The following is a 21113-nucleotide window of genomic DNA, read 5'->3' on the forward strand; positions in this document are numbered from 1 at the left end:
TTTGTTGAATAGGGTGTCCTTTCCCTGCTTTTATGTTTTGTTTGCTTTGTTGAAGATAAGTTGACTGTATTTGGCTTTATTTCTGGATTCTTTATTTTGTTCCACTGGTCTATGTGCCTATTTTTGTACCAGTGCCATGTTGTTTTGGTGACTATGGCCTTATAGTTTGAAATCAGGTAGTGTGATGCCTCCAGATTTGTTCGTTTTACTTAGTCTTGCTTTGGCTGTACGAACTCCTTTTTGGTTCCATATGAATTTTAGAATTGTGTTTTTCTAATTCTGTGAAGAATGATGGTGGTATTTTGATGAGGATTGCATTGAATTGTTAGATTGCTTTTGACAGTATGGCCACTTTCACAATATTGATTCTATCCACATGAGCATAGGATGTGTTTCCATTTGTTCATGTCATCTATGATTTCTTTCAGCAGTGTTTTATAGTTTTCCTTGTAGAGGTCTTTGGACTCCTTGGTTAAGTATATTTCTAAGTATTTTATTTTATTTTTATTTTTGCAGCTATTGTAACAGTGGTTGAGTCCTTGATGTGATTCTCCACTTGGTCACTGTTGGTGTATAGAAGAGCTACTTATTTGTGTACATTAATGTTGTATCCAGAAACTTTGCTGAATTCCTTTATCAGTTCTAGGAGCTTTCTGGAGAAGTCCTTAGGGTTTTCAAGGTAAACGATCATATCGTCAGCAAACAGTGACCGTTTGACTTCCTCTTTACCGATTTGGATGCCCCTTATTTCTTTCTCGTGTCTGATTTCTCTGGCTAGGACTTCCAGTACTATGTTGAAGAGGAGTGGCAAGAGTGGGCATCCTTGACATTTTCCAGTTCTCAGAGGGAATGCTTTCAACTTTTCCCCATTCAGTATTATGTTGGCTGTGAGTTTGTCACAGACGGCTTTTATTACATTAAGGTATGTCCCTTGTGTGCTGATTTTGCTTAGGGTTTTGGTCATAAAGGGATCCTGGATTTTGTTGAATACTTTTTTTGCATCTATTGAGATGATCATGTGATTTTTGTTTTTAATTCTGTTTATGTTGTGTATCACATTTGTTGACTTATGCATGTTAAACCATCCCTGCATCCCTGGTATGAAACCCATTTGATCATGGTGGATTATCTTTTTGATATGTTGCTGGATTGGGTTAGCTACTATTTTGCGAAGGATTTTAGTGTCTGTGTTCATCAAGGATATCAGTCTGTAGTTTTCTTTTTTGGTTGTGTCCTTTCCTAGTTTTGGTATTAGGGTGATGCTGGCTTCATAAAATGAATTAGGGGAGATTCCTTCTTTATCTTGTGCAATAGTGTCAAAAGGATTGGTGCCAATTCTTTGAATGCCTGGTAGAATTCTGCTGTGAATCCATGTGGTCCTGGACTTTTTTTTGTTGGTGATTTTTATATTACCATTTCAATCTTGCTGCTTGTTATTGGTCTGTTCAGGGTTTCTAATTCTTTCTGATTTAAGCTAGGAGGGTTGTATTTTTCCAGGAATCTACCCATCTTTTCTAGGTTTTCCAGTTTATGTGCGTAAAGGTGTTCATAGTAGCCTTGAATGATCTTTTGTATTTCAGTGGTGTCAGTTGTAGTATCTCCTGTTTCATTTCTTAGTGAGGTTATTTGGATCTTCTCTCTTCATTTCTTGGTTAATCTTGCCAATGGTCTATCAATTTTATTTATCTTTCAAATGACTAGCTTTTTGTTTCATTTATCTTTTGTATTTTTTGTTTGTTTGTTTCAATTTCATTTAGTTCTGCTTTGATCTTGGTTATTTCCTTTCTTCTGCTGGGTTTGGGTTTGCTTTGTTCTTGTTTCTTAGTTCCTTGAGGTATGACCTCAGAGTGTCTGTTTGCACTCTTTTGGTCTTTTTGATGTAGGTGTTTAGGGCTATTAAATTTCTCCTTACCATTGCCTTTGCTGGATCCCAGAGGTTTTGATAGATTGTGTCATTATTGTCCTTCATTTCAAATAATTTTTAAATTTCCATCTTGATTTCATTTTTGACCCAATGCTCATTCAGGGGCAGGTGATTTAATTTCCATGCATTTGCATTGTTTCAAAGGTTCCTTTTGGAGTCAACGTCCAGTTTTATTCCACTGTGGTCTGAGAGAGTGCTTGATATAATTTCAATTTTCTTAAATTTATTGAGGCTCATTTTATGGTCTATCATATAGTCTGTCTTGGAGAAAGTTCCATGCACTGTTGAATAGAATGTATATTCTCCGGTTGTTGGATGAAATGTTCTGTATATATCTTTTAACCATTTGTTCCTAGGTATAGGTTAAATCCATTGTTTCTTTGTTGACTTTCTGTCTTGATGACCTGTCTAGTGCTGTCAGTGGAGTATTGAAGTCCCCTACTATTATTATGTTGCTGTGTATTTCATTTCTTATGTCTATCAGTAATTGTTTTATAAATTTGGAAGCTCCAGTGTTAGGTGCATGTGTGTTTAAGATTGTGATATTTTCTTGTTGGACAAGGCCTTTTACCATTCTATAATGTCCCTCATTGTTTCTTTTAATTGCCGTTGCTTTAAAGTTTGTTTTGTCTGATATAAGAATAGCTACCCCTGCTCGCTTTTGCTGTCCATTTGCATGAAACGCCTTTTTTCCACATCTTTACTTTAAGTTTATGTGAGTCGTTATGTGTAAGTTGAGTCTCCTGAAGGCAGCAGATAGTTGGTTGGTGAGATCTTATCCATTCTGCAGTTCTGTATCTTTTAAGTGGAGCATTACTTACATTCAATGTTAGTATTGAAATGTGAGGTACTGTCGCATTTATCATGTTTTTGTTGCCTGAGTACTTTTTTTTTTGTGTTTTGTTTTTGCTTTTTAACTTGTATTTTTGTTTTATAGGTCCTGTGTAATTTATGCTTTAAAGAAGTTCTGTTTTGATGTGTTTCCAGGATTTGTTTCAAGATTTAGAGCTCCTTTTAGCAGTTCTTGCAGTGGTGGCTTGGTAATGGCAAATTCTCTCAGCATTTGTTTGTCAGAAAAATACTGTATCTTTCCTTCCTATATGATGTTTAGTTTCACTCGATACAAAATTATTGGCTGATAAGTGTTTTGTTTGAGGAGGCTGAAGATAGGACCCCAGACCCTTCTAGCTTTGTAGAATTTCTGCTAAGAAATCTGCTGTTAATCTGATAGGTTGTCCTTTATAGGTTACCTGATGCTTCTGCCTCACAGCTCTTAAGATTCTTTCCTTCGTCTTAACTTTGGATAACCTGATGACTTGCGATGAATTTCCTGAGTGTTATTTGTGCTTCTTGTGTTTGGATTTCTGGGTCTCTAGCAAGGCCAAGAAAGTTTTCCTTGATTATTCCCCCAAATATATTTTCCAAGCTTTTAGAATTCTCTTCTTCCTCAGAACACTGATTATTCATTCTTAGTTTTGGTCATTTAACATAATTCCAGACTTCTTGGAGGCTTTGTTCATATTTTTCTTTTTTCTTTGTCTTTGTTGGATTGGGTTAATTTGAACACCTTTTCTTTGAGTTCTGAGTTTCTTTCTTCTACTTGGTTCAATTCTATTGTTGAGACTTTCCTGAGCATTTCACATTTCTAAAAGTGTGTCCAAAGTTTCCTGAATTTTTCATTGTTTTTTTTCTTTAAGCTATCTATTTCCTTGAATATTTCTCCCCTCACTTCTTGTATCATTTTTTTTTTTTTTTGGATTTCCTTGCATTGGGCTTCGCCTTTCTCTGGTCCCTCCCTGATTAGCTTCATAACTAACCTCCTGAATTCTTTTTCAGGTAAATCAGGAATTTATTCTGGGTTTGGATGCATTGCTGGTGAACTAGTGTGATTTTTTGGGGGTGTTGAAGAGCCTTGTTTTGTCATATTACCAGGGTTGGTTTTCTGGTTTCTTCTCATTTGGGTAGGCTCTGTCAGAGGCAAGGTCTAGGGTGGAAGGCTATCTTTCAGACTCTTTTGTCTCATGGGGCGTTCCCTTGATGTAGTACTCTCCCCCTTTTCCTATGGATGTGGCTTCCTACAAGCCAAACTGCAGGGATTGTTCTCTCTCTTCTGGGTCTAGGCGCCCAGCGAGTCTACCCAGCTCCGGGCTGGTACTGGGGGTTGTCTGCACAAGAGTGCTGTGATGTGAACTGTCTATGGGTCTCTCAGTCATGGATACTAGCGCCTTTTCTGGGGGAGGTTGGGGGGCGGGTGTGCAATGGACTCCTTGAGGGTCCTTAGCACACTAGATCAGTGGAGTTATGTACCTATGAGGATTATGGATGCCTCTGCTGAGTCATGCAGGTTGTCAGGTAAGTGGCGGTAAGCTGGCAGTCACAGGCTTCACCCAGCTCCCATGCAAACTGAAGGGCTGGTCTCACTCCCACTGTGTCCTCTGCCAACAGCCCCAGTCTGTTTCCAGGTGGAGGGCTATATGGCTTGAAAACCTGCCCCAGGCTATCTACCTCCCAGCTGCGAAAGAAAAGTGCTTGGTTCCTTTTCAGCCTGTGAGTCTGCACACCAGATTTGCCCTGCCCTGAGTTCTGGCCAGGAGGCTTCTCACCCCATTCAAATTGTTACAAAATTCAGCTAGAGATTTCTTTCTCCCTGTGGAGTTTTAGCCCCTGCTCCTCTGTCTACTCTCCCGATGGATCCCTGTGGTGCCAGGCAGGAATGGGCTGCTGGGGGACCCCGTGAGCCCCCAGGGCCTTACTGCTGCTTCCTCTACCCCTGTATTTCACTCGGCTAACTTGACTCAGCTCCAGGTAAAGTCAGAAACTTCTCCCACAAACAGACTTTCAGCTTCTTCAGTGAGGGTATGTGTTCAGGAGAAGAGGGCCTCCCTTTCTTACTTCCACAGTTGGGGCACTCACAGTTTTAGGGGGCTCTCCTGGGTCCTGCAGGAGTAGTCCGCTTCCTTCAGAGGGTCTGTGGGTCCTCTCGGGATTGCTGGTTTGTTCTTGTAGTCGATCTGGAGCTAAAATTCATAATGCGAGCCCCCACACGCTGCTCTGTCCGGAGCGGCAATCTAGTCCTGCCTCCCATCTGCCATGATGATTGCTATCTCCAGTCCTTCGTTCATGAGCACTTGGGTTGATTCCATGTCTTTGCTATTGTGAATTGTGTACCAGTGAACATACGAGTGCATGTCTTTTTGGTAGAACAATTTGTTTTCCTTTGGGTAGATTCCCAGTAATGGGATTGCTGGGTCAAATAGTAGTTGTTTTTTAAGTTCTTTGAGAAATCTCCAAACTGCTTTCTAAAGTAAGCCCTCTCTTTAAATAGCTAGGTTTGTGCTTGCTATTTAGTTTACATATTAGCCCCCTTCATATTTATTTACATGTAAATAGCTGGTGAAATATTTCATTTAGAGAATAGAGTGAATAGGAGATGAGGAAGCAGAGGCTACAAGTGGAGACAATTTGTGTACGTCTAAAATTGGTAATACGTTGGTTTTAAATGTTTTTTTTTCTTATGAAAATAAATGTTGGCGGGCGCAGTGGCTCATGCCTGTAATCCCAGCACTTGGGGAGGCCGAGGTGGGCAGATTGCCTGATGTCAGGAGTTCGAGACCAGCCTGACCAACATGGCGAAACCCCGTCTCTACTAAAAATACAAAAATTAGCCAGGTGTGGTGGCAGGTGCCTGTAATCTCAGCTACTCAGGAAGCTAAGGAAGAGAGAATCACTTGAACCCGAGAGGCAGGGCTTGCAGTGAGACAAGATTGCGCCATTGCACTCCAGCCTCGGCAACAGAGCGTCTCAAAAAAAAAAAAAAAAAAAAAGAGAGAGAGAGAAAATAAATGTTATGCATATATTCCTGAAACCGACTTATCCCATTCAACAACATATTCTTATATTTCAGTGTTAAGAAATACAAATCTATATCACAACTTTAATGACTACATAGAATTCTATACTCGAGGACATTTCATGATTTATATAAATGATTCTAAAAATTTTAAGTAATAAATAATGCTATGTTAAACATTTTTGTACAGTCATATTTAAACAAGTATGTGATTCTATTTTTTTCAAGCATATAATCAAACCTGGAATAGCTGAATCATTGGGTATGACATAGTTTAGGCTTTTGTTACAAATTGACATTTATTTATAAAAGGACAGTTTTCATAAGAAGAAAAAAATACAAAACAAGATGTTCAGTACTTCACATATTTTAGCATTTAACAGCTTGAAACAACACATCTCCTTGCTGTTCTTCTAAATGTTAAGATCACATTTCAAACACACTCATCTAATTAGCCTTGGCCATCACTCTGTTGTAAGTGGCTACCCACATAATTATTAGATTATTAATAAAAGCAAGCACAAATAAGAAAAAGAGAAAGGGAATAGTCTTCAAGGTTAACTGAATATTTGAAATGTCAATGTAATGTCAAAATTTGCTGCATGGTTTGGACATAGTCCATTAAAAGTATCTTTCTCTCTATACTATTGAAATCTCTATTACCCTGGCATCCAGTACTTTTATTTTTTTAAATTTATTTTTATTATTTATTTTTGGGATGGCGTCTGACTCTCTCACCCAGGCTGGAGAGCAGTGGCGTGATCTTGGATCACTGCAACCTCTGCCTCCTGGGTTCAAGTGATTCTCCTGCCTCAGCCTCCCAAGTAGCTGAGACTACAGGTGTGCGCCACCATGCCTGGCTAATTTTGTATATTTAGTAGAGATGGGGTTTCACCATGTTGGCCAGGCTGCTCTTGAACTCCTGACGTCAGGTGATCCACCCACCTTGACCTTCCCAAGTCCTGGAATTACAGGCATGAGCCACTGCACCCGGCCCCAGTTACTTTCAAAACCTTATTCAAGTACATGATGCAAATGAATCCAGCTTCTAGGGTGGTTCATAAATTGTAATTTCAAGGTTTAGTTCAATAAGTGAAGCATAATGACTTATTCCATTTTTCCAAAGTAAATGGTACCAACCAGAACTATGCTTGGGAGGAAGAACAGGGAAGGGATATCAGGAAATCCTGAACTTCCTTCCACCTCTTCCAAATTAACTCATGTATCTCCTGTTTTATAAATGCCTTTGGGAGGAGATACTACCGTCATCCTGCAATAAAGATGAAGCTTGAATTCACTATATATCAGCATGTGCATATTTAAGATCAGTGTTTCCTGAAGTTGTGACAGTGAGAAGAGAGAGTCGGCTGAGTGCTACAAGTATCACAGGGTTGACGAGGATGGCAGCCCCACCTGGAAGGGCTTTATAAGCGCTGAGATTCTGGAGGCAGTCTCTGGAGAATTCATAACTCTCTAGGTAACTGCATTAGTCATCAATGTAATCAGCCTTTTTCTTTCTTCTGAGTCAGGAAAGGGGCGCTGATGAGGCAAGATTCCGAACATTTGTGGATTCCTGGCCGTATACTACTGCTGTAAGACCGCCTTTTAACTGAATTTGGCCACATGCCTTTGGGCACCAGAAATTCGTATCTTAATACATGTCGTTGTTGGAGTCAACACATGTTTAAACTGATATACTATATCAGTTATATTTATATCAATTCTCCCTTATTGATCCTAGAATAATTTAAAAGAAAATGAAAAGACTAGACATTATTATGGCCACACAAGACAGTAGATACACAATTAAGTAATAAATGTTTCACAAACTTAAGTAATATACAGACCCCTCTTTCAAAGGAAAACAATTTTCTCATGGGCCACTTAATGTTTACTTAAAATATTTTAATTGTAATGTTAAAATGTATAAATATAAACTTGGTATGCATGCCTTATGCTTATACAGCTTACAAACAAAAATATACTTACAAATTAAATATAAACAAGGCTACAGAGCCAAATAAGCTTAAAGTTAACAACATTTATTTAATGTGACACTTGATGTTGTTTTGCTAATATTAAGGCCCTCCTTGCTGTGTGTATACAGCATGACATGGATTCTTTGGAATTTAGTGATCCATCTCATCATCTTGACTGCCCATTGGGAAAGACGCTCAATCTCTATCCATGCGGATTTTCCTGGAACTCCTGTAAGCTCCAAGGGTAAGTTAGGGTGTGCCTGGGTGTGCCTAATTAGGTACTGTTGCCCCAAAATCTGTGCTCAGATTTGTACTAAATAAGCACAATTACCCAGATTTATTGCATTTTTTAAGTTTTAAAAGTAAAAATGAGATCATAGGCACTGCCCATGGCCTCTTTGTGCCCTTCTTTTATTTTTCCACATTTCTGGAAATTCTTTTTAAGTGCCTTCTAGAATTCTGTACCAGTCAGCAAAAATATTTATACCAAAGTTTGAGACAGGCAATTTTCTTTCAGTTGGAAGTAATTGTTTCCACCTTGCTTGTATGGGGAGGGGTCTCTAATATGCACCCAATCATAATAGTCCCTGGGCTTTGTCTCCTGTTCTGCTTGCCTACCAAGGCCATGAAAACCTAAATTCTCCTTTACCTAGTTTGACAAATGCCCTCAGCTGAAATCCGGTTTTAGTCTCCAGCTTGCTTTCTGAATGATGGTCATGCCATGCTTCTGGAAATGGAAATTCCAAATCTTACCTTTGTAATTACATGCTGTACCCCCATCCCCAATGCCTGATGCAAGCATTTCTGTGATGCTGTTCTTTCTCCTCCAAGGCCAGGTGGGTTTCTAGTTGCACAGTAATAGTAATATGGAAGAGTAGACCTACCCAGTGAAAATTCACAAAGACAACCTGGCTTCTGCTTTCCAAACAAAAAAGCATCATAGAAATACAAATGATAAAAATGTTAGAAACCCAAACATAGACTGTCACATGGCTGGGCATAGGGACATAAAAGACCAATTGTATGATTGTAACATAGACACTTCTTAGTGTTTTTTTTTTTTTTTTTTTTTAAGTTCAGAGGCACATGTGAAGTTTGTTACATAGGTAATTTTGTCATGGGGGTTTGTTGTACAGATTATTTGATCATCCAGATATTAAGCCTAGTTCTCGTTAGTTGTTTTTCCTGATCCTCTCCCTCCTCCCACCCTTCACTAGGCCCTGGTTTGTGTTGCTCCTCTCTCTGTGTCCATGTGTTCTCATCACTTAGCTCCTACTTATAAGTGAGTATGTGCGGTTTTCTGTTCCTGTGTTAGTTTGCTAAAGATAATGGCCTTCAGCTGCATCCATGTCCCTGCAAATGACATGATGTCATTCTTTTTTAATAGCTGCATGGTGTCTCTCAGCTTTTTTTTTTTTTTTTCTTGAAATGGAGTTTCACTCTTTTTGCCCAGGCTGGAGTGCAATGGTGTGATCTCGGCTCACTGCAACCTTTGCCTCCTGGGTTCAAGTGATTCTCCTGCCTCAGCCTCCCGAGTAGCTGGAATTACAGGCGACCACCGCCATGCCCAGCTAATTTTGTATTTTTACTAGGGACGGGGTTTCACCATGTTGGCCAGGCTGGTCTTGAACTCCTGACATCAGGTGATCCGCCCGCCTTGGCCTCCCAAAGTGCTGGGATTACAGGCATAAGCCACCGCGCCTGGCCTTCTCTCAGCTTTTTAAGAGAGCATTAAACTAAATGGGGCTCCTCTGACAATTTGTGACTACCAATTAGCTCTCATGTTTCCATAGACTGTTAGGACACCTTGTCCTCACTCTTTAAAAAAGGCAGACCTGGCTCTAGCTCCCCTGAGTAAGCCACCTCCCTGGTACCCAGAAATTACAAAGTAAGAGGGCTGAGTATGATGTAGTATAGTCGGCCAGGTGATCTGGGGAGAAGGAGGCAGGGGTATGGAAATGAAGGAGAAAGGTGTGGCGGGGGTGAATGGTAGGAGAAGGGAAAGGTGAGGACAAGAGGAGGGGGCTCGTTTTTGTAGGACACTCCCAGGTGGACCTGGACATCATTACCTAGAGCAGTGTTCCTTAAATGTGCCCAGATAGGAAGCATAATTACAAAAGTAAGAACTTGCATTTTCAGAGAGCTTTCCCCTGGAAATTCTGATTCAGCAAGTCTAGAGCAAGGGCTATGGTATCTAAATGTTTCTGTTTAACAAGTGATACCATGCTAAGTAAAATACAACTTGTTTAAAATAAGGGAGTTCCTGAATTATGTCTAGCATACAATCCAATCCAGATTTCATGGAATATTGGAATGCCTGGAGATATAACAATCTTAGAACAAAACATTTGTAAGCAGTGTAGAAAAAAACAATAAACAAAAATCCAAAATATCTTAATTTTGTCCATTTTGAGAGCATTAAGCCTACCCTCAGTAGTTGTCCAAGTTTCTAAGAGGTAAGGTGAAGACAGGACATGACCGATGCGCAGTACTGTGCAACCAAAGCTTTAGAAAGGGAACTGGGTAAAGAGGCATGTCGCCTTATGCCACCTTGTGGCAGAATTGGGTAGTTAATGAAGACCGGCTGGAGGTCGAATGACTTGGGTCCTTCAACAAATACTCATTAAGTCATCACTTGAAAAAAAAAATCACTTAAAATCTGAGTCTGTTTTCTCCTTTTAAAAAAGATTACTATTTGCTTAAATTATGTTTTTGATACAAGCAATGAGACTTTAAAAGTGAAATAAAATATTAAGTATTCTTTTTATCATTGCTAATGCTGTTTTCCCATTTATAAGTGAGGGAAAAACTTATTTTTCCAGGGATATTCCTTTTTCTCTTCATTAAGATGGTGAACAGAAGGTGGCTGGTCAGAAATGAATGGGGAATGCATTCAATGAGAGAGATCTCTGCCATCCTCCTCTTCACCTATTCTATTTTCCCAATTTGCTAGAGTGAGACAGGCTACTTTGAAGATGTCAGATGGCTGACTGAGGTGCTCAGAAAAGACAGATCTCACCAGTAGCTGCAGAATATGGTTACCTACTATGATGGTTAATTTTATGTGTCAACTTCGCTGGGCCACTGTGCCCAAATAGTTGGTGAAACATTATTCTGGATGATTCTGTGAAGGTGGTTTTTTTGTTTGTTTGTTTGTTTTTTTGGATGAGATTAATATTTAAATTGGTAGACTAAAGCAGATTACCCTCCAAAATGTAGGTAGGCCTCATCCAATCAGTTGAGAGCCTTAATAGAACAAAGACTAACCTCCCCTGAGCAAGAATGAATTCTGCCAGCAGACTGCCTTTAGACTTAAACTGCAAATCTTTCCTGGGGCTCCAGGTTGCAAACCTGCCTTGTAGATTTTGGTTTATCCAGCCACCACAATCTTGTGAACCAATTCCTTATAATGTCTCTCTCTCTCTTTCTCAAATCTCTTTCTACACACACACACACACACACACACACACACACACACACACACAGAGTTGATTTTATTTTCTGGAGAGCTGTGACACCTGTGAAGGTGTTAGATAACTGGAACTTTTGAGAAAGACATATATCCCAGTTGCTAGAGAATATGGTTACCTACATGGTGAGAATTGAAAGGTACTAGAAAAGTCTGCTCTCTTTGTAGAATCTTCTCTAACACTCTTAAGTGTGGGTTGAAGTTAGGGGTGACCTAACTCAGTTGATATGGCTCCATTTCCCTGAGATTCTCTTGGTTCTGCTCACCCCTATGTGGTCACTCCATTCTCAAGAATGGTCTCAGGAAGCCTCCAACAGTTTCAGCCTCACACAGAAAATCTGGAAGATAAAAATCTGCTTCAATTCTAGTATTCAAAGAAATTCACCCTGATTAAACTGTCAATTGCTGACTAGGACTTTGGCTTGGGAAATGGAACTTAGTATTTAAGACAATCCTTGGAGATTGGGGTGAAATCAGTTTTCCCTAAGACTTAATGGAATCAAAGTGCTATATGGATACATGAAAAAAATCCTGGTTCTGCTAAGGTGAGGGAAGGGGAATAGCTGTTGTGTAGATCACCAATAATGTCCACCAGACACTTATGTAGTACCAGCAATTGATTTATCACAATATAACACACAAGTGATGATACTCAAACTATACTAGTGCTAAGGAACCAGTAAAGATTAGTGGGGATTATGGTAAACAAGAATAACATGATCTATTAATAAAAGAGAGCCACGCCAAGCGCGGTGGCTCATTGCCAGTAGCGGTGGCTCAGGCCTGTAATCTCAGCACTTTGGGAGGCTGAGGTGGATGGATCGCCCGAGGTCAGGAGTTTGAGACCAGCCTGGCCAACATGGTGAAACCCCATCTCTACTAAAATTACAAAAATTAGCCAGGTGTGGTGGCATGTGCCTGTGATCCCAGCCACTTGGGAGGCTGAGGCATGGGAATTGCTTGAACCTGTGAGGTGGAGTTGCAGTGAGCCGAGATTGTGCCAGTGCACTCCAGCCTGGGCGACAGAGTAAGACTCTGTCTCGAAAAAAAGAAAAAAAAAAAAAAAAAAAAAAGAAGAAGCCACTACTTTGCTCTAAGCAATGTGACCATGCAAAAATATAATCCTTCTGTTGCAAGATCATCAACATTTTTTAGAGAAACTGATAATTTGGATTTTTATGTAAAATAGCCATATTTTAAATGTTGGCAACTAAGTTCATTTTTGTTCTTGTTTTTAACCACGCAGGACAGCCAATACCGTCTAAAATAAACAAAGCATAACTGTTGGCTAAATGCAGTCTGTGAACCTCTAGTTTTCTGGGCTAGAAAAACCATTACTTGCCATTCAGTAGTTCTATGAATGAAAGGCTTGTTAAGAGTAGAGGAACCAAAGAAGATGAGAGAATGAGTGTCATTGTCTCATACAATGCTTTTCGGCAGGTTTGTCCCCACTCACATGTTCTCAGGCTCCCACTTCACGGAATGAAATGTGAAGTCCACTTGGGGCCAGTTAATTCTTTCCAAGATAGTCAAGGTGTTCCACTGCCAGGCACCAGGAACACTTGTTTCCCTGGTGTTGACCATCTTACTTCATTTACAGGTAAGCCCTAGCAGGTACAGGGACAAAAGTCTTCACACTAACAGAAATCCAGTGTAGATTAGCTTCTTTTTTTCCCAAGATGCCTAAATTCTATTTTTTAAAAAAGATATAGCGATCATTCTTCCATTTCTAGACCCTTAGCTGACGTCATTAGGTAGTTTATCATAGTTCTGCGAGACATACAGCTTTTCATTAATAGGTTAGATTAATTACCGTCCTATCATTAAAACGCATTTAGTTTAACTGAATGGAAAATAGCAGTTTGTCATAAACTTAAAAAAAAATCAATGCTTAATTAGCTTAAAATAGACTAGTACTGAGATCAGAGACTGATTGGCGTTTATCTTTTCCCTGGACCATTTCTTGTTCCCAAAAAAGCACAAGGGCAGTAGTTGTCACTCCTGCTTACGCATTAGAATCTAGCGGGTGGAAATGCGTGGTTTCGGGGGAGGAGATGAGGGGAACGCTTTTTTAAAAAAGCTTTTGTCCAGGCCAAGTGATTCTAATGTGTAGACAGGGCAGAATACCGTTCCCTGTGCGGGGGAAAAAATCCCCAACATCTGAGATTCCTCAAATCCCTCAGATCCTCTCCAAAACTCTTCATTTCAGCACGTAGGGGTACCAACGAACAATCTTCTGAGGTGTCTGAGGCTAGTCATTTCCCCGGAGATTGACGGGACCATCAGCCAATCGACCGTCTGAACGAGTGATGGCAACCCCAATGACAAGCAACAGAATGAGGAACTTTATCCCCGCAGAAAGACCAGATCGCAGTAGCAAAGGTCAACAAGTCAACAAAAGCCAAGGGCTCTCCGTCGGGCATCAGCGAGGCCCGGGTACTCTTAGAGATCGTAGCCAGGAGAGGGTCCCGCGCTTGCCCAGCCTTGCTAGGGAGGCGGCACTTGCTCAAGCTTCTCCTGCCCTCTCCGTACGTCACTTCCGCCCGGCGGGGTCTCATAGTCCTATGGGCTGGGTTGAAGCGACTTCCTTTTTTCTTTCCCTTTTTCCTCTCCGTGGCCCCGCCTCCCGGAAGTTTTGCCCCGTCTCCGCCGCGGGTCAGGGGTGAGAGCTGGAATCGCTGCACGGGCCTTGGTGAGTAACTGCTGCGAGTTCTGTTCCTGCGCGGCGCCAGTTCAAAGAACTTAGGTTAGATCACGCTTAGGGCCCACCAAGACTGTGCCGGGCCTCAGGAGTCTCCACCCTCTCCAGTTCTGGGGCCGTCAGTCTCCTGGGCCTGCAATTATCCACGCTGAGGCTGAGGTCTTTGGCTTTTCGCGAGTTGGATTGCAGCCTTGTTCTGCTTCTGTGTCTTCTCTCTCCAGGCGAGGTCCTACTCAGGTTGTTGCCAGCGATAGTCCTCTCCTGGAGCTTGAATTGGAAGCAGAGTATTCTTGTTAGTCTCGGTGATGGCTGCGTTGTTTCCTGAAGTAGCCAAAGTGCTTTAGCATCCATTCCGCCTCCTTTGAGCACCCTGGGAGGTAGGCAGGGCAGACGAAAAATATATTCGTTAATATTGTGCAGTTGAGGAAACTGAAGCTCTTGGCGAATTCACTGTTTGAAAGCAACACGGTCTCTAACAGGCAGAACTGAAATTTGCACCCAGGTCTAACTAACGTAGGGTTGCATAAAACAGTGGAGAGAGCGTTTGGAAATAGGGAAAACACTGCAAACATTAAAGAAGAGCTGGGGTTTCTGAGTGCTTACTTTGTGTTCGGATTTGTGCCAAATTCTTTCTATAATTGTATCATCCATTTTATTTTATAATAAGCATAGGAAGTATGTACTGTGGTTATTTATTCCTGGGTTAGGAAACTGAGGCTTAGAGATGATAACTGACTTGTCTAGTACTAATGACTTTAGTAGGCATTTCACAGATCTCTTTCAGCTCTGTGATTCTTTCAACACTGTAGTATTAACTTCTGGCATAATCAAACTGCCCTTTTCTGATTTTGGCATTACAAGAAGAGAGATTCCAGAACTTTATTTTTGGTCTCTTCACCCTTTGCCCATTGTCTCATTTCTTATCACCATTCTTATCACCATCCTATTTAGAAATTTATAGTCATGTAAATTTAGCCTTTACTTTCTTTTTTTTTTCTTGAGATGGAGTCCCGCTCTGTTGCCCAGGCTGGAGTGCAGTGGTGCGATCTCGGCTCACTGCAAGCTCCGCCTCCCGGGTTCAAGTGATTCTCCTGCCTTAGCCTCCCGAGTAGCTGGGACTACAGGCGCCCGCCACCACGCCTGGCTAATTTTTTGTATTTTTAGTAGAGACGGGGTTTCACCGTGTTAGGCAGGATGGTCTCGATCTCCTGACCTCTTGATCCGCCCGCCTCGGCATCCCAAAGTGCTGGGATTACAGGCATGAGCCACCGCGCCCGGCCCGCCTTGACTTTTACTCTACAATTTAATTTTTTTTTTTTTCCTCAAAGAGGAATATGGAGATGGTTGTGGAATTAATGGATCCAGGTTAAAGGGTTGGCCAGAAAAGTTGCTGGTTTTTACTCTATTGTTGCTTTGCTTACATATATTATGTCAGTTTCTGCCTTTTTTTCTATCAGGAAAACCACTGTCATCTTCTGCCAAAATGTCAGGAATTGGAAATAAAAGAGCAGCTGGAGAACCTGGCACCTCTATGCCTCCTGAGAAGAAGGCAGCTGTTGAAGATTCAGGGACCACAGTGGAAACAATTAAGCTAGGAGGTGTCTCTTCAACGGTATGAGGAAACAGTGCCATGAAAGTGTGCTTTTCTTCTGTCAGTTGCAACTTGAAACTAAAAATTCATGGAAGCTTTCTGGAGTATGGGGAAGCCATTTGAAAAGAAGAGGGAAATAAAACAGGCTGAAAGTAGGTAAAATGATGTGGTAGTCAGTTCTAGAGGAGAGGTAGATTGATAGTTGTTCTTTGTTTTCAAGGTGTACTTACATTCTTTCGAGAATCTGGGAAGGTGGTGCCTGATACAACATTAACTATAGGTATTTAGTAGTGGGAAGATACACATTTATTTTTCATTCACTGAAAAAGTCAGTACCAGATTCTAAGAGACAGTTTAGCCATCATTGAGAGTATGGTGAAGAGTGAGAGTCTGAGACCAGACTGCCTGGGGTTGACTCTGAGCTGTACCACTTCCTAGCTGGCTGACCTTGTGTTATCCTTCCTTTGCCTGTTTTCTTGTCTGTAAAATGTAATTAGAGTACCTGCTACGTTATATTTTTATGCATATAAAATAAGAGTCCCTGTTAAGGGCTGACACTTTGCATTTAATACAGTAAACAGTCAATAAATGTGAGGCATTCATAGCTAATATTGGGCTAGATAATATAATGGTGCATAACATAGATATTATCCTTGCTCTTATGGAGCTGACAAAATGAGTATTATATACCAAAATCTCATAGTAATGTTATATATCTGTTAGACATCAGAAGTTTACAGGTTTTGATCTACGTCAAGATTTTGCTTTTTTGAAAATCAGACATGGGGATGTGATGTTAAAATGTTTTACATATTGTAAAATGCTTTACATTTGTATGGCTTGCAAAACCACATCTATTACTTATTTGATTTTGAGGCTGAGGTTTATTTTAGAGAGGCTGATTTTTTTTTTTGAGTCAGAATAATAGGAACATTCATAGTGAGTTGTTGATGAAGTGTCATTTCTGAGGCTGCCTGAGGTTCTGGTACTTAATATTGCTGGCAGGAAATGATTTTTGTTTTAGCACTGCCTTGCATCATGCATTCCAAAGGCATTTATTCACTCAATATATAAATATTTGTTGAGTATTTGTTATTTGCCAGACACTATTCTTTACACTGAAGACAGCCCCTAGACTTTAGTTTGTAGGGTAGCACTGACAAGGGAATAGACTGTTTAGAGTGGGATATGTGCTGTTGACAGGGATAAGCACATACTTATGGGAAGCACATAACACACACCCCAGTGTGGACTTTATCCAGAGGCAATGAGGAGTTATTGGATAGTCTTAAGCAGGAGACTAACATGCTCTGACTTGTGTTTGGAGACTATAGAAAAGCAAGGATTATAAACAAGAGTCCAGCTAGCAGACTTTTTTCTTCTCTCCTTACTCTCTTTCGCTATAACTGCGTCCCTCCAAAGGTGGGGATCTGAGGCATGTATCCACTGATCACCGCTCCAATTGGTTGAAGGTTGCCATTGAAAGCAGTCCCTCCTGTGCATTTTGAGATTGCTGTTAGGAGCCAGCTATGATTGCGGGACAGAAAAACTGAGTCTCCAAAGTGTGCTTGAAGTGGGAACAATGGCAGTGTAAATGGAGCTGTCCACCACAGCTGTGCTGAAATCTGGCAGGCTGACAGGACTTAGCACAGAGTTTTTGCTATAGGAGGCCTTTGCAGTAATCTTAATGAGAAATCATGGTGGCTTGGACCACTGTGGAGGTAGCATTGATAAGATCTGCTGATGGATTGGATAACTCGCATGAAAGATAGGAGGGAGGATCATCCCAGGATTTTGAAAGTAATGGAATTTTTACTTACTGAGCTAGAGAAGTGTATGAGAGGAGCAGATTTTTGGGAGTCATGGAGGATGAATTGAGTTTGGTTTGGTTTGGGACATATAAGTTTGAGATACTTATTTGACCTCTGAATGGATAGGTAGTTAATAAGCTGGATACTAGAGAGAGGTCTGGGCTAAAGCTGTACATTTGGGAATCGTCATTTTGTAAGTTGTGTTTACATCTATGAGACTACAGACTCCTTTAATGAATAAGCATAAAGAGGTCTGCTGGGGCACTACAATATTTTCATGTCAAGGAATGAGAAAGGACTAATCAAAGATACAAACAAAGAGGGACCAATGAGGTAAGAGGATAGGAAGAGAGAATGGGTTCCCAGAAGCTCAATGAAGAAAGTATTTCAAGAAGGAGCTGATTAGGTGCTGCTGATGTGTTCTCATTCAGGTTTCAGTTGGAACAAGGGGAGTAAAGGGAGGACTGAGGTATTATATTTAATAATAGAGAGTTCACTGGAGATACCAAAACACCTATGTTGGTGAAATAGTGGGGATGGCACCCTGTTTTCAGTGAGCTTAAGAGAATAAGAGGGGAGAGGGAGAGGAATTAGGAAAAAGAGAGTAGAGACAATGCTTTATAAAGGAGTATCGCTGTAAAGTAGATGACTATATAATGACTGATCATGGAATTTAAGTTCGGTAAAGAAGGAGGTGAGAGAAGTGAAAGGTATAGGACCAGGGGATTGTAGATCCTGGAGAGGTTAAAGAATTTTTGGAGTAAGGAAACTGGAGAGAGTGAGCTGGAAAAATAGTGGTAGTTGTGAAGAATGAGGTGTTTGAAATTGAGCTTATAGAGGACATGTAGGTACAAGTAAGACTAAATGTGGGAGTTGGTGGCTGAAGGAGGTAGAAGACAAGATCATTGGTGAAGAGGAGGTCAGTGACTTGATGATTCAAGTACAGGAAAGGTTATCTGTATGGGTATTGAAATCATTAAGAATGATGACAGGAAAAGTATTGGAGAGTGATAATAAGCTAGGCGCTAAGTCTTTGCGAAATGTGAGGAAACGACGTGGGCATTTACAGATGAATTCAACAGAGCATGGCGGCAGGTGGTATAGGCTAATGGCATGAGCTGCAGAGGTAGGAGGTTTTAGGGAGGAAGGTGGGGTAATGGCCTGGAAGTGGCAATGGAAAATAAGGAGGATATTCATCCCTCTCTGGCTTCGAGGGGTGTGGAAGAGAAACAGCCACCACTAGAGAAGCCTGCAGGGAAACAGTTTCTCATCCAAGTTTCAGTTAGAGCAAGAAGGGAAAGGCAATGTTCAGAGAAGAGTTTGAGGATATAGTTTATTAACAGTGTTAATAAACTGGTACAGTGGGAAAACTGTTGACTACTTTGGCATATTAGGAATGTTTTAATTAAAGTGGAAAAGAGAAAAATGAAACAAAAATTGGTGGTGTAATAAACAATTGTCACTTTAAAATAATGATTTCATTAATTCCTCAGAAAAGTAAGACTATTTTTCCACATGCTGGTTCTTTGCTTGTTATATCCCCCAATCCCACCTCCCACCAACCCCTCCCTGGTTTGTCCTAGGGAAGGAGCTGGAGAGAGAAAAATATTGAGAAGGATGTGAAATTACTAATGGAGTGAGGGTTTTGTAGAGACAGAAGAGAACAGGATCCTGAGCACAAGCTGAGGTTTTAAGAATGTGTGCATAATTGTGTGAATGGGTCAAAGAGATGGGGAATTGTTTTCCATCTGATGACTTCTATTTTCTCATTAAAATAGGAAGTAAAGCCATCTGTTTTGTATGATGTGAAAGGGGGCAGGGTTTGGTAGAGGTTGATGTTGCCTTGCTGGAGCATGGGAAATAGCTCACTTGATAAAGAAATATTTCTGGACAAATTATAAAATCTGTTTAGGCTCAGAATTCATTTTGTAAAGGCACCAGTTTCGGTGGTTTGATGAACTTCTCTAGAAGTCTCAGCATACTGGGTACAGGAATGGAATAGCCAGATAACTGGATTAATTCAGATTGGGGTTTGTTCACAGAGATAGAATAAAAGGATTAAGGGCAGAGAACCAAGGAGGCTGTTAGGCAGGTGTTTGAAGGAATGTACTATATAGCATATGATTAAGATATGGAAGGTAGCAGAGGTAGAAGGAGACCAAAAAGGAGAAAGAAAAGAATTCAGCATTCTGGAGATCTAGATGAGGTAAAGGGATTGGTATGTTGGGTTAAGGGCATGAGATACCTGGAAAGACGTGGTGTTTTTCAGGGAATGGGAAGTTGGAATTTAAGATTTCAGATTTGGTACAGTTCTAGATAATGACAAAAGTCTGAGATGTGTCTTTTGAAATGCATGGCTGAAGCACAGTGGAGGAGATAATCATTGGAGTGAAGGAACTGGAAAAACTGACAGCCTAGATGCTAGAGGATTAGATGGTTTGTCCACATGTACAGTGAAGTCACCAGATATATTGGCAGGAACTGGGATAGACAGGGACCCAGGTGCTGAAGTCTTTAATGAAGGAAGGATGGTGCTTACGAGATAGATGACAGTGTTGATTGGAGTCGAGGGTGATCTAGCTGGATGGTGGCCTTAAAGCAGCATTACTTTGTAGATGTTTATGTGACTAGAGCAGCGAGATGGGTTGAGGTTCTGGTGTATTTGTGTGTATTATTCTTTCCTCACACCATCATATACCTGTTATTTATCTCTTCTGCTTCTACTTCTTAATTACTTGTAAGATTTTTAAAAAGTCAATAGCTTTATTCATAGAAAATAAGTAATGAATAATTGTGACCTTGTTGAGTTTAACAGCTCATTTTTCTAATTTCTTTGTGGAGACTAATACGATTGGTTTACTGGGCAGGAGGAACTAGACATTCGAACATTGCAAACCAAAAATCGCAAGCTGGCAGAAATGTTGGATCAGCGGCAGGCCATTGAAGATGAACTTCGTGAACACATTGAAAAACTGGAACGACGACAGGCCACTGATGATGCCTCACTATTGATTGTCAACCGATACTGGAGTCAGGTAGCTAACTTGTTTATTTGTTCAGATTTTTATTTGACCAGTTTAGTTCTCCTTACTGTTCTCTTCATTTCCAAAGTTGTGTCCTTTGTTTCTTCATAATTGTACCTACCCTTCTCCAGTTTGATGAAAACATCCGTATCATCCTTAAACGTTATGATCTGGAGCAGGGCTTGGGAGACCTACTCACAGAACGAAAAGCCCTTGTTGTGCCTGAACCAGAACCAGACTCTGATAGCAATCAGGAGCGTAAAGATGACCGAGAGAGAGGCAAGTGTTCGTGATGGATTCTATCACTGCATGCTATCTGGGTTTTTAAAGTAGAGCTCTGCTTTGAGGCTTTCCATTTGAGGGAAAAAAAATGGATTTTGTTATTTCCAGTTTATAATTTTGGGGGGCTTCTTTTTTTCCCCCTGTGTCCTCAGGGGAAGGGCAAGAGCCAGCTTTCTCTTTCCTTGCTACTTTGGCCAGCAGTTCCAGTGAAGAGATGGAGTCTCAGCTGCAGGAACGTGTGGAGTCTTCCCGCCGAGCCGTGTCCCAGATTGTGACTGTTTATGATAAATTGCAAGAAAAAGTGGAGCTCTTATCCCGGAAGCTAAACAGTGGAGGTGAGGCAAGACCCTGGAGGCCGGGAGTAGTGGAGGAGGAATAAGAATTCATTTTTGCATGCTAATTTATAGTTCGCAAGCTTACATATTTATTTTTATTTATTTATTATTTACTTTTTAAGAGATAAGGTTTCACTGTGTCACCCAG

General features: G+C 40.8%; 1 protein-coding gene across 6 annotated transcripts in view; it reads left to right on the top strand.

Annotated features, from left to right (window-relative positions):
* Window positions 1-21113, top strand: part of RNF20 (ring finger protein 20) — a 78225-nt gene that overhangs the window by 34657 nt on the left and 22455 nt on the right. Inside the window, exons 2-7 of one of the 6 annotated variants that reach the window (XM_063696627.1) lie at window positions 7304-7366; window positions 7858-7997; window positions 15381-15535; window positions 20193-20360; window positions 20480-20627; window positions 20783-20965. In XM_063696627.1, coding sequence (XP_063552697.1) covers window positions 7317-7366; window positions 7858-7997; window positions 15381-15535; window positions 20193-20360; window positions 20480-20627; window positions 20783-20965 — 844 coding nt within the window. In that variant the 5' untranslated portion in view covers window positions 7304-7316. The other 5 variants (XM_063696628.1, XM_004048376.5, XM_055351177.2 and 2 more) reach the window with 5 other exon arrangements.

The sequence above is a fragment of the Gorilla gorilla genome, chromosome 13 (assembly GCF_029281585.2).
Source record: "Gorilla gorilla gorilla isolate KB3781 chromosome 13, NHGRI_mGorGor1-v2.1_pri, whole genome shotgun sequence".
Lineage (NCBI taxonomy): Eukaryota > Metazoa > Chordata > Mammalia > Primates > Hominidae > Gorilla > Gorilla gorilla.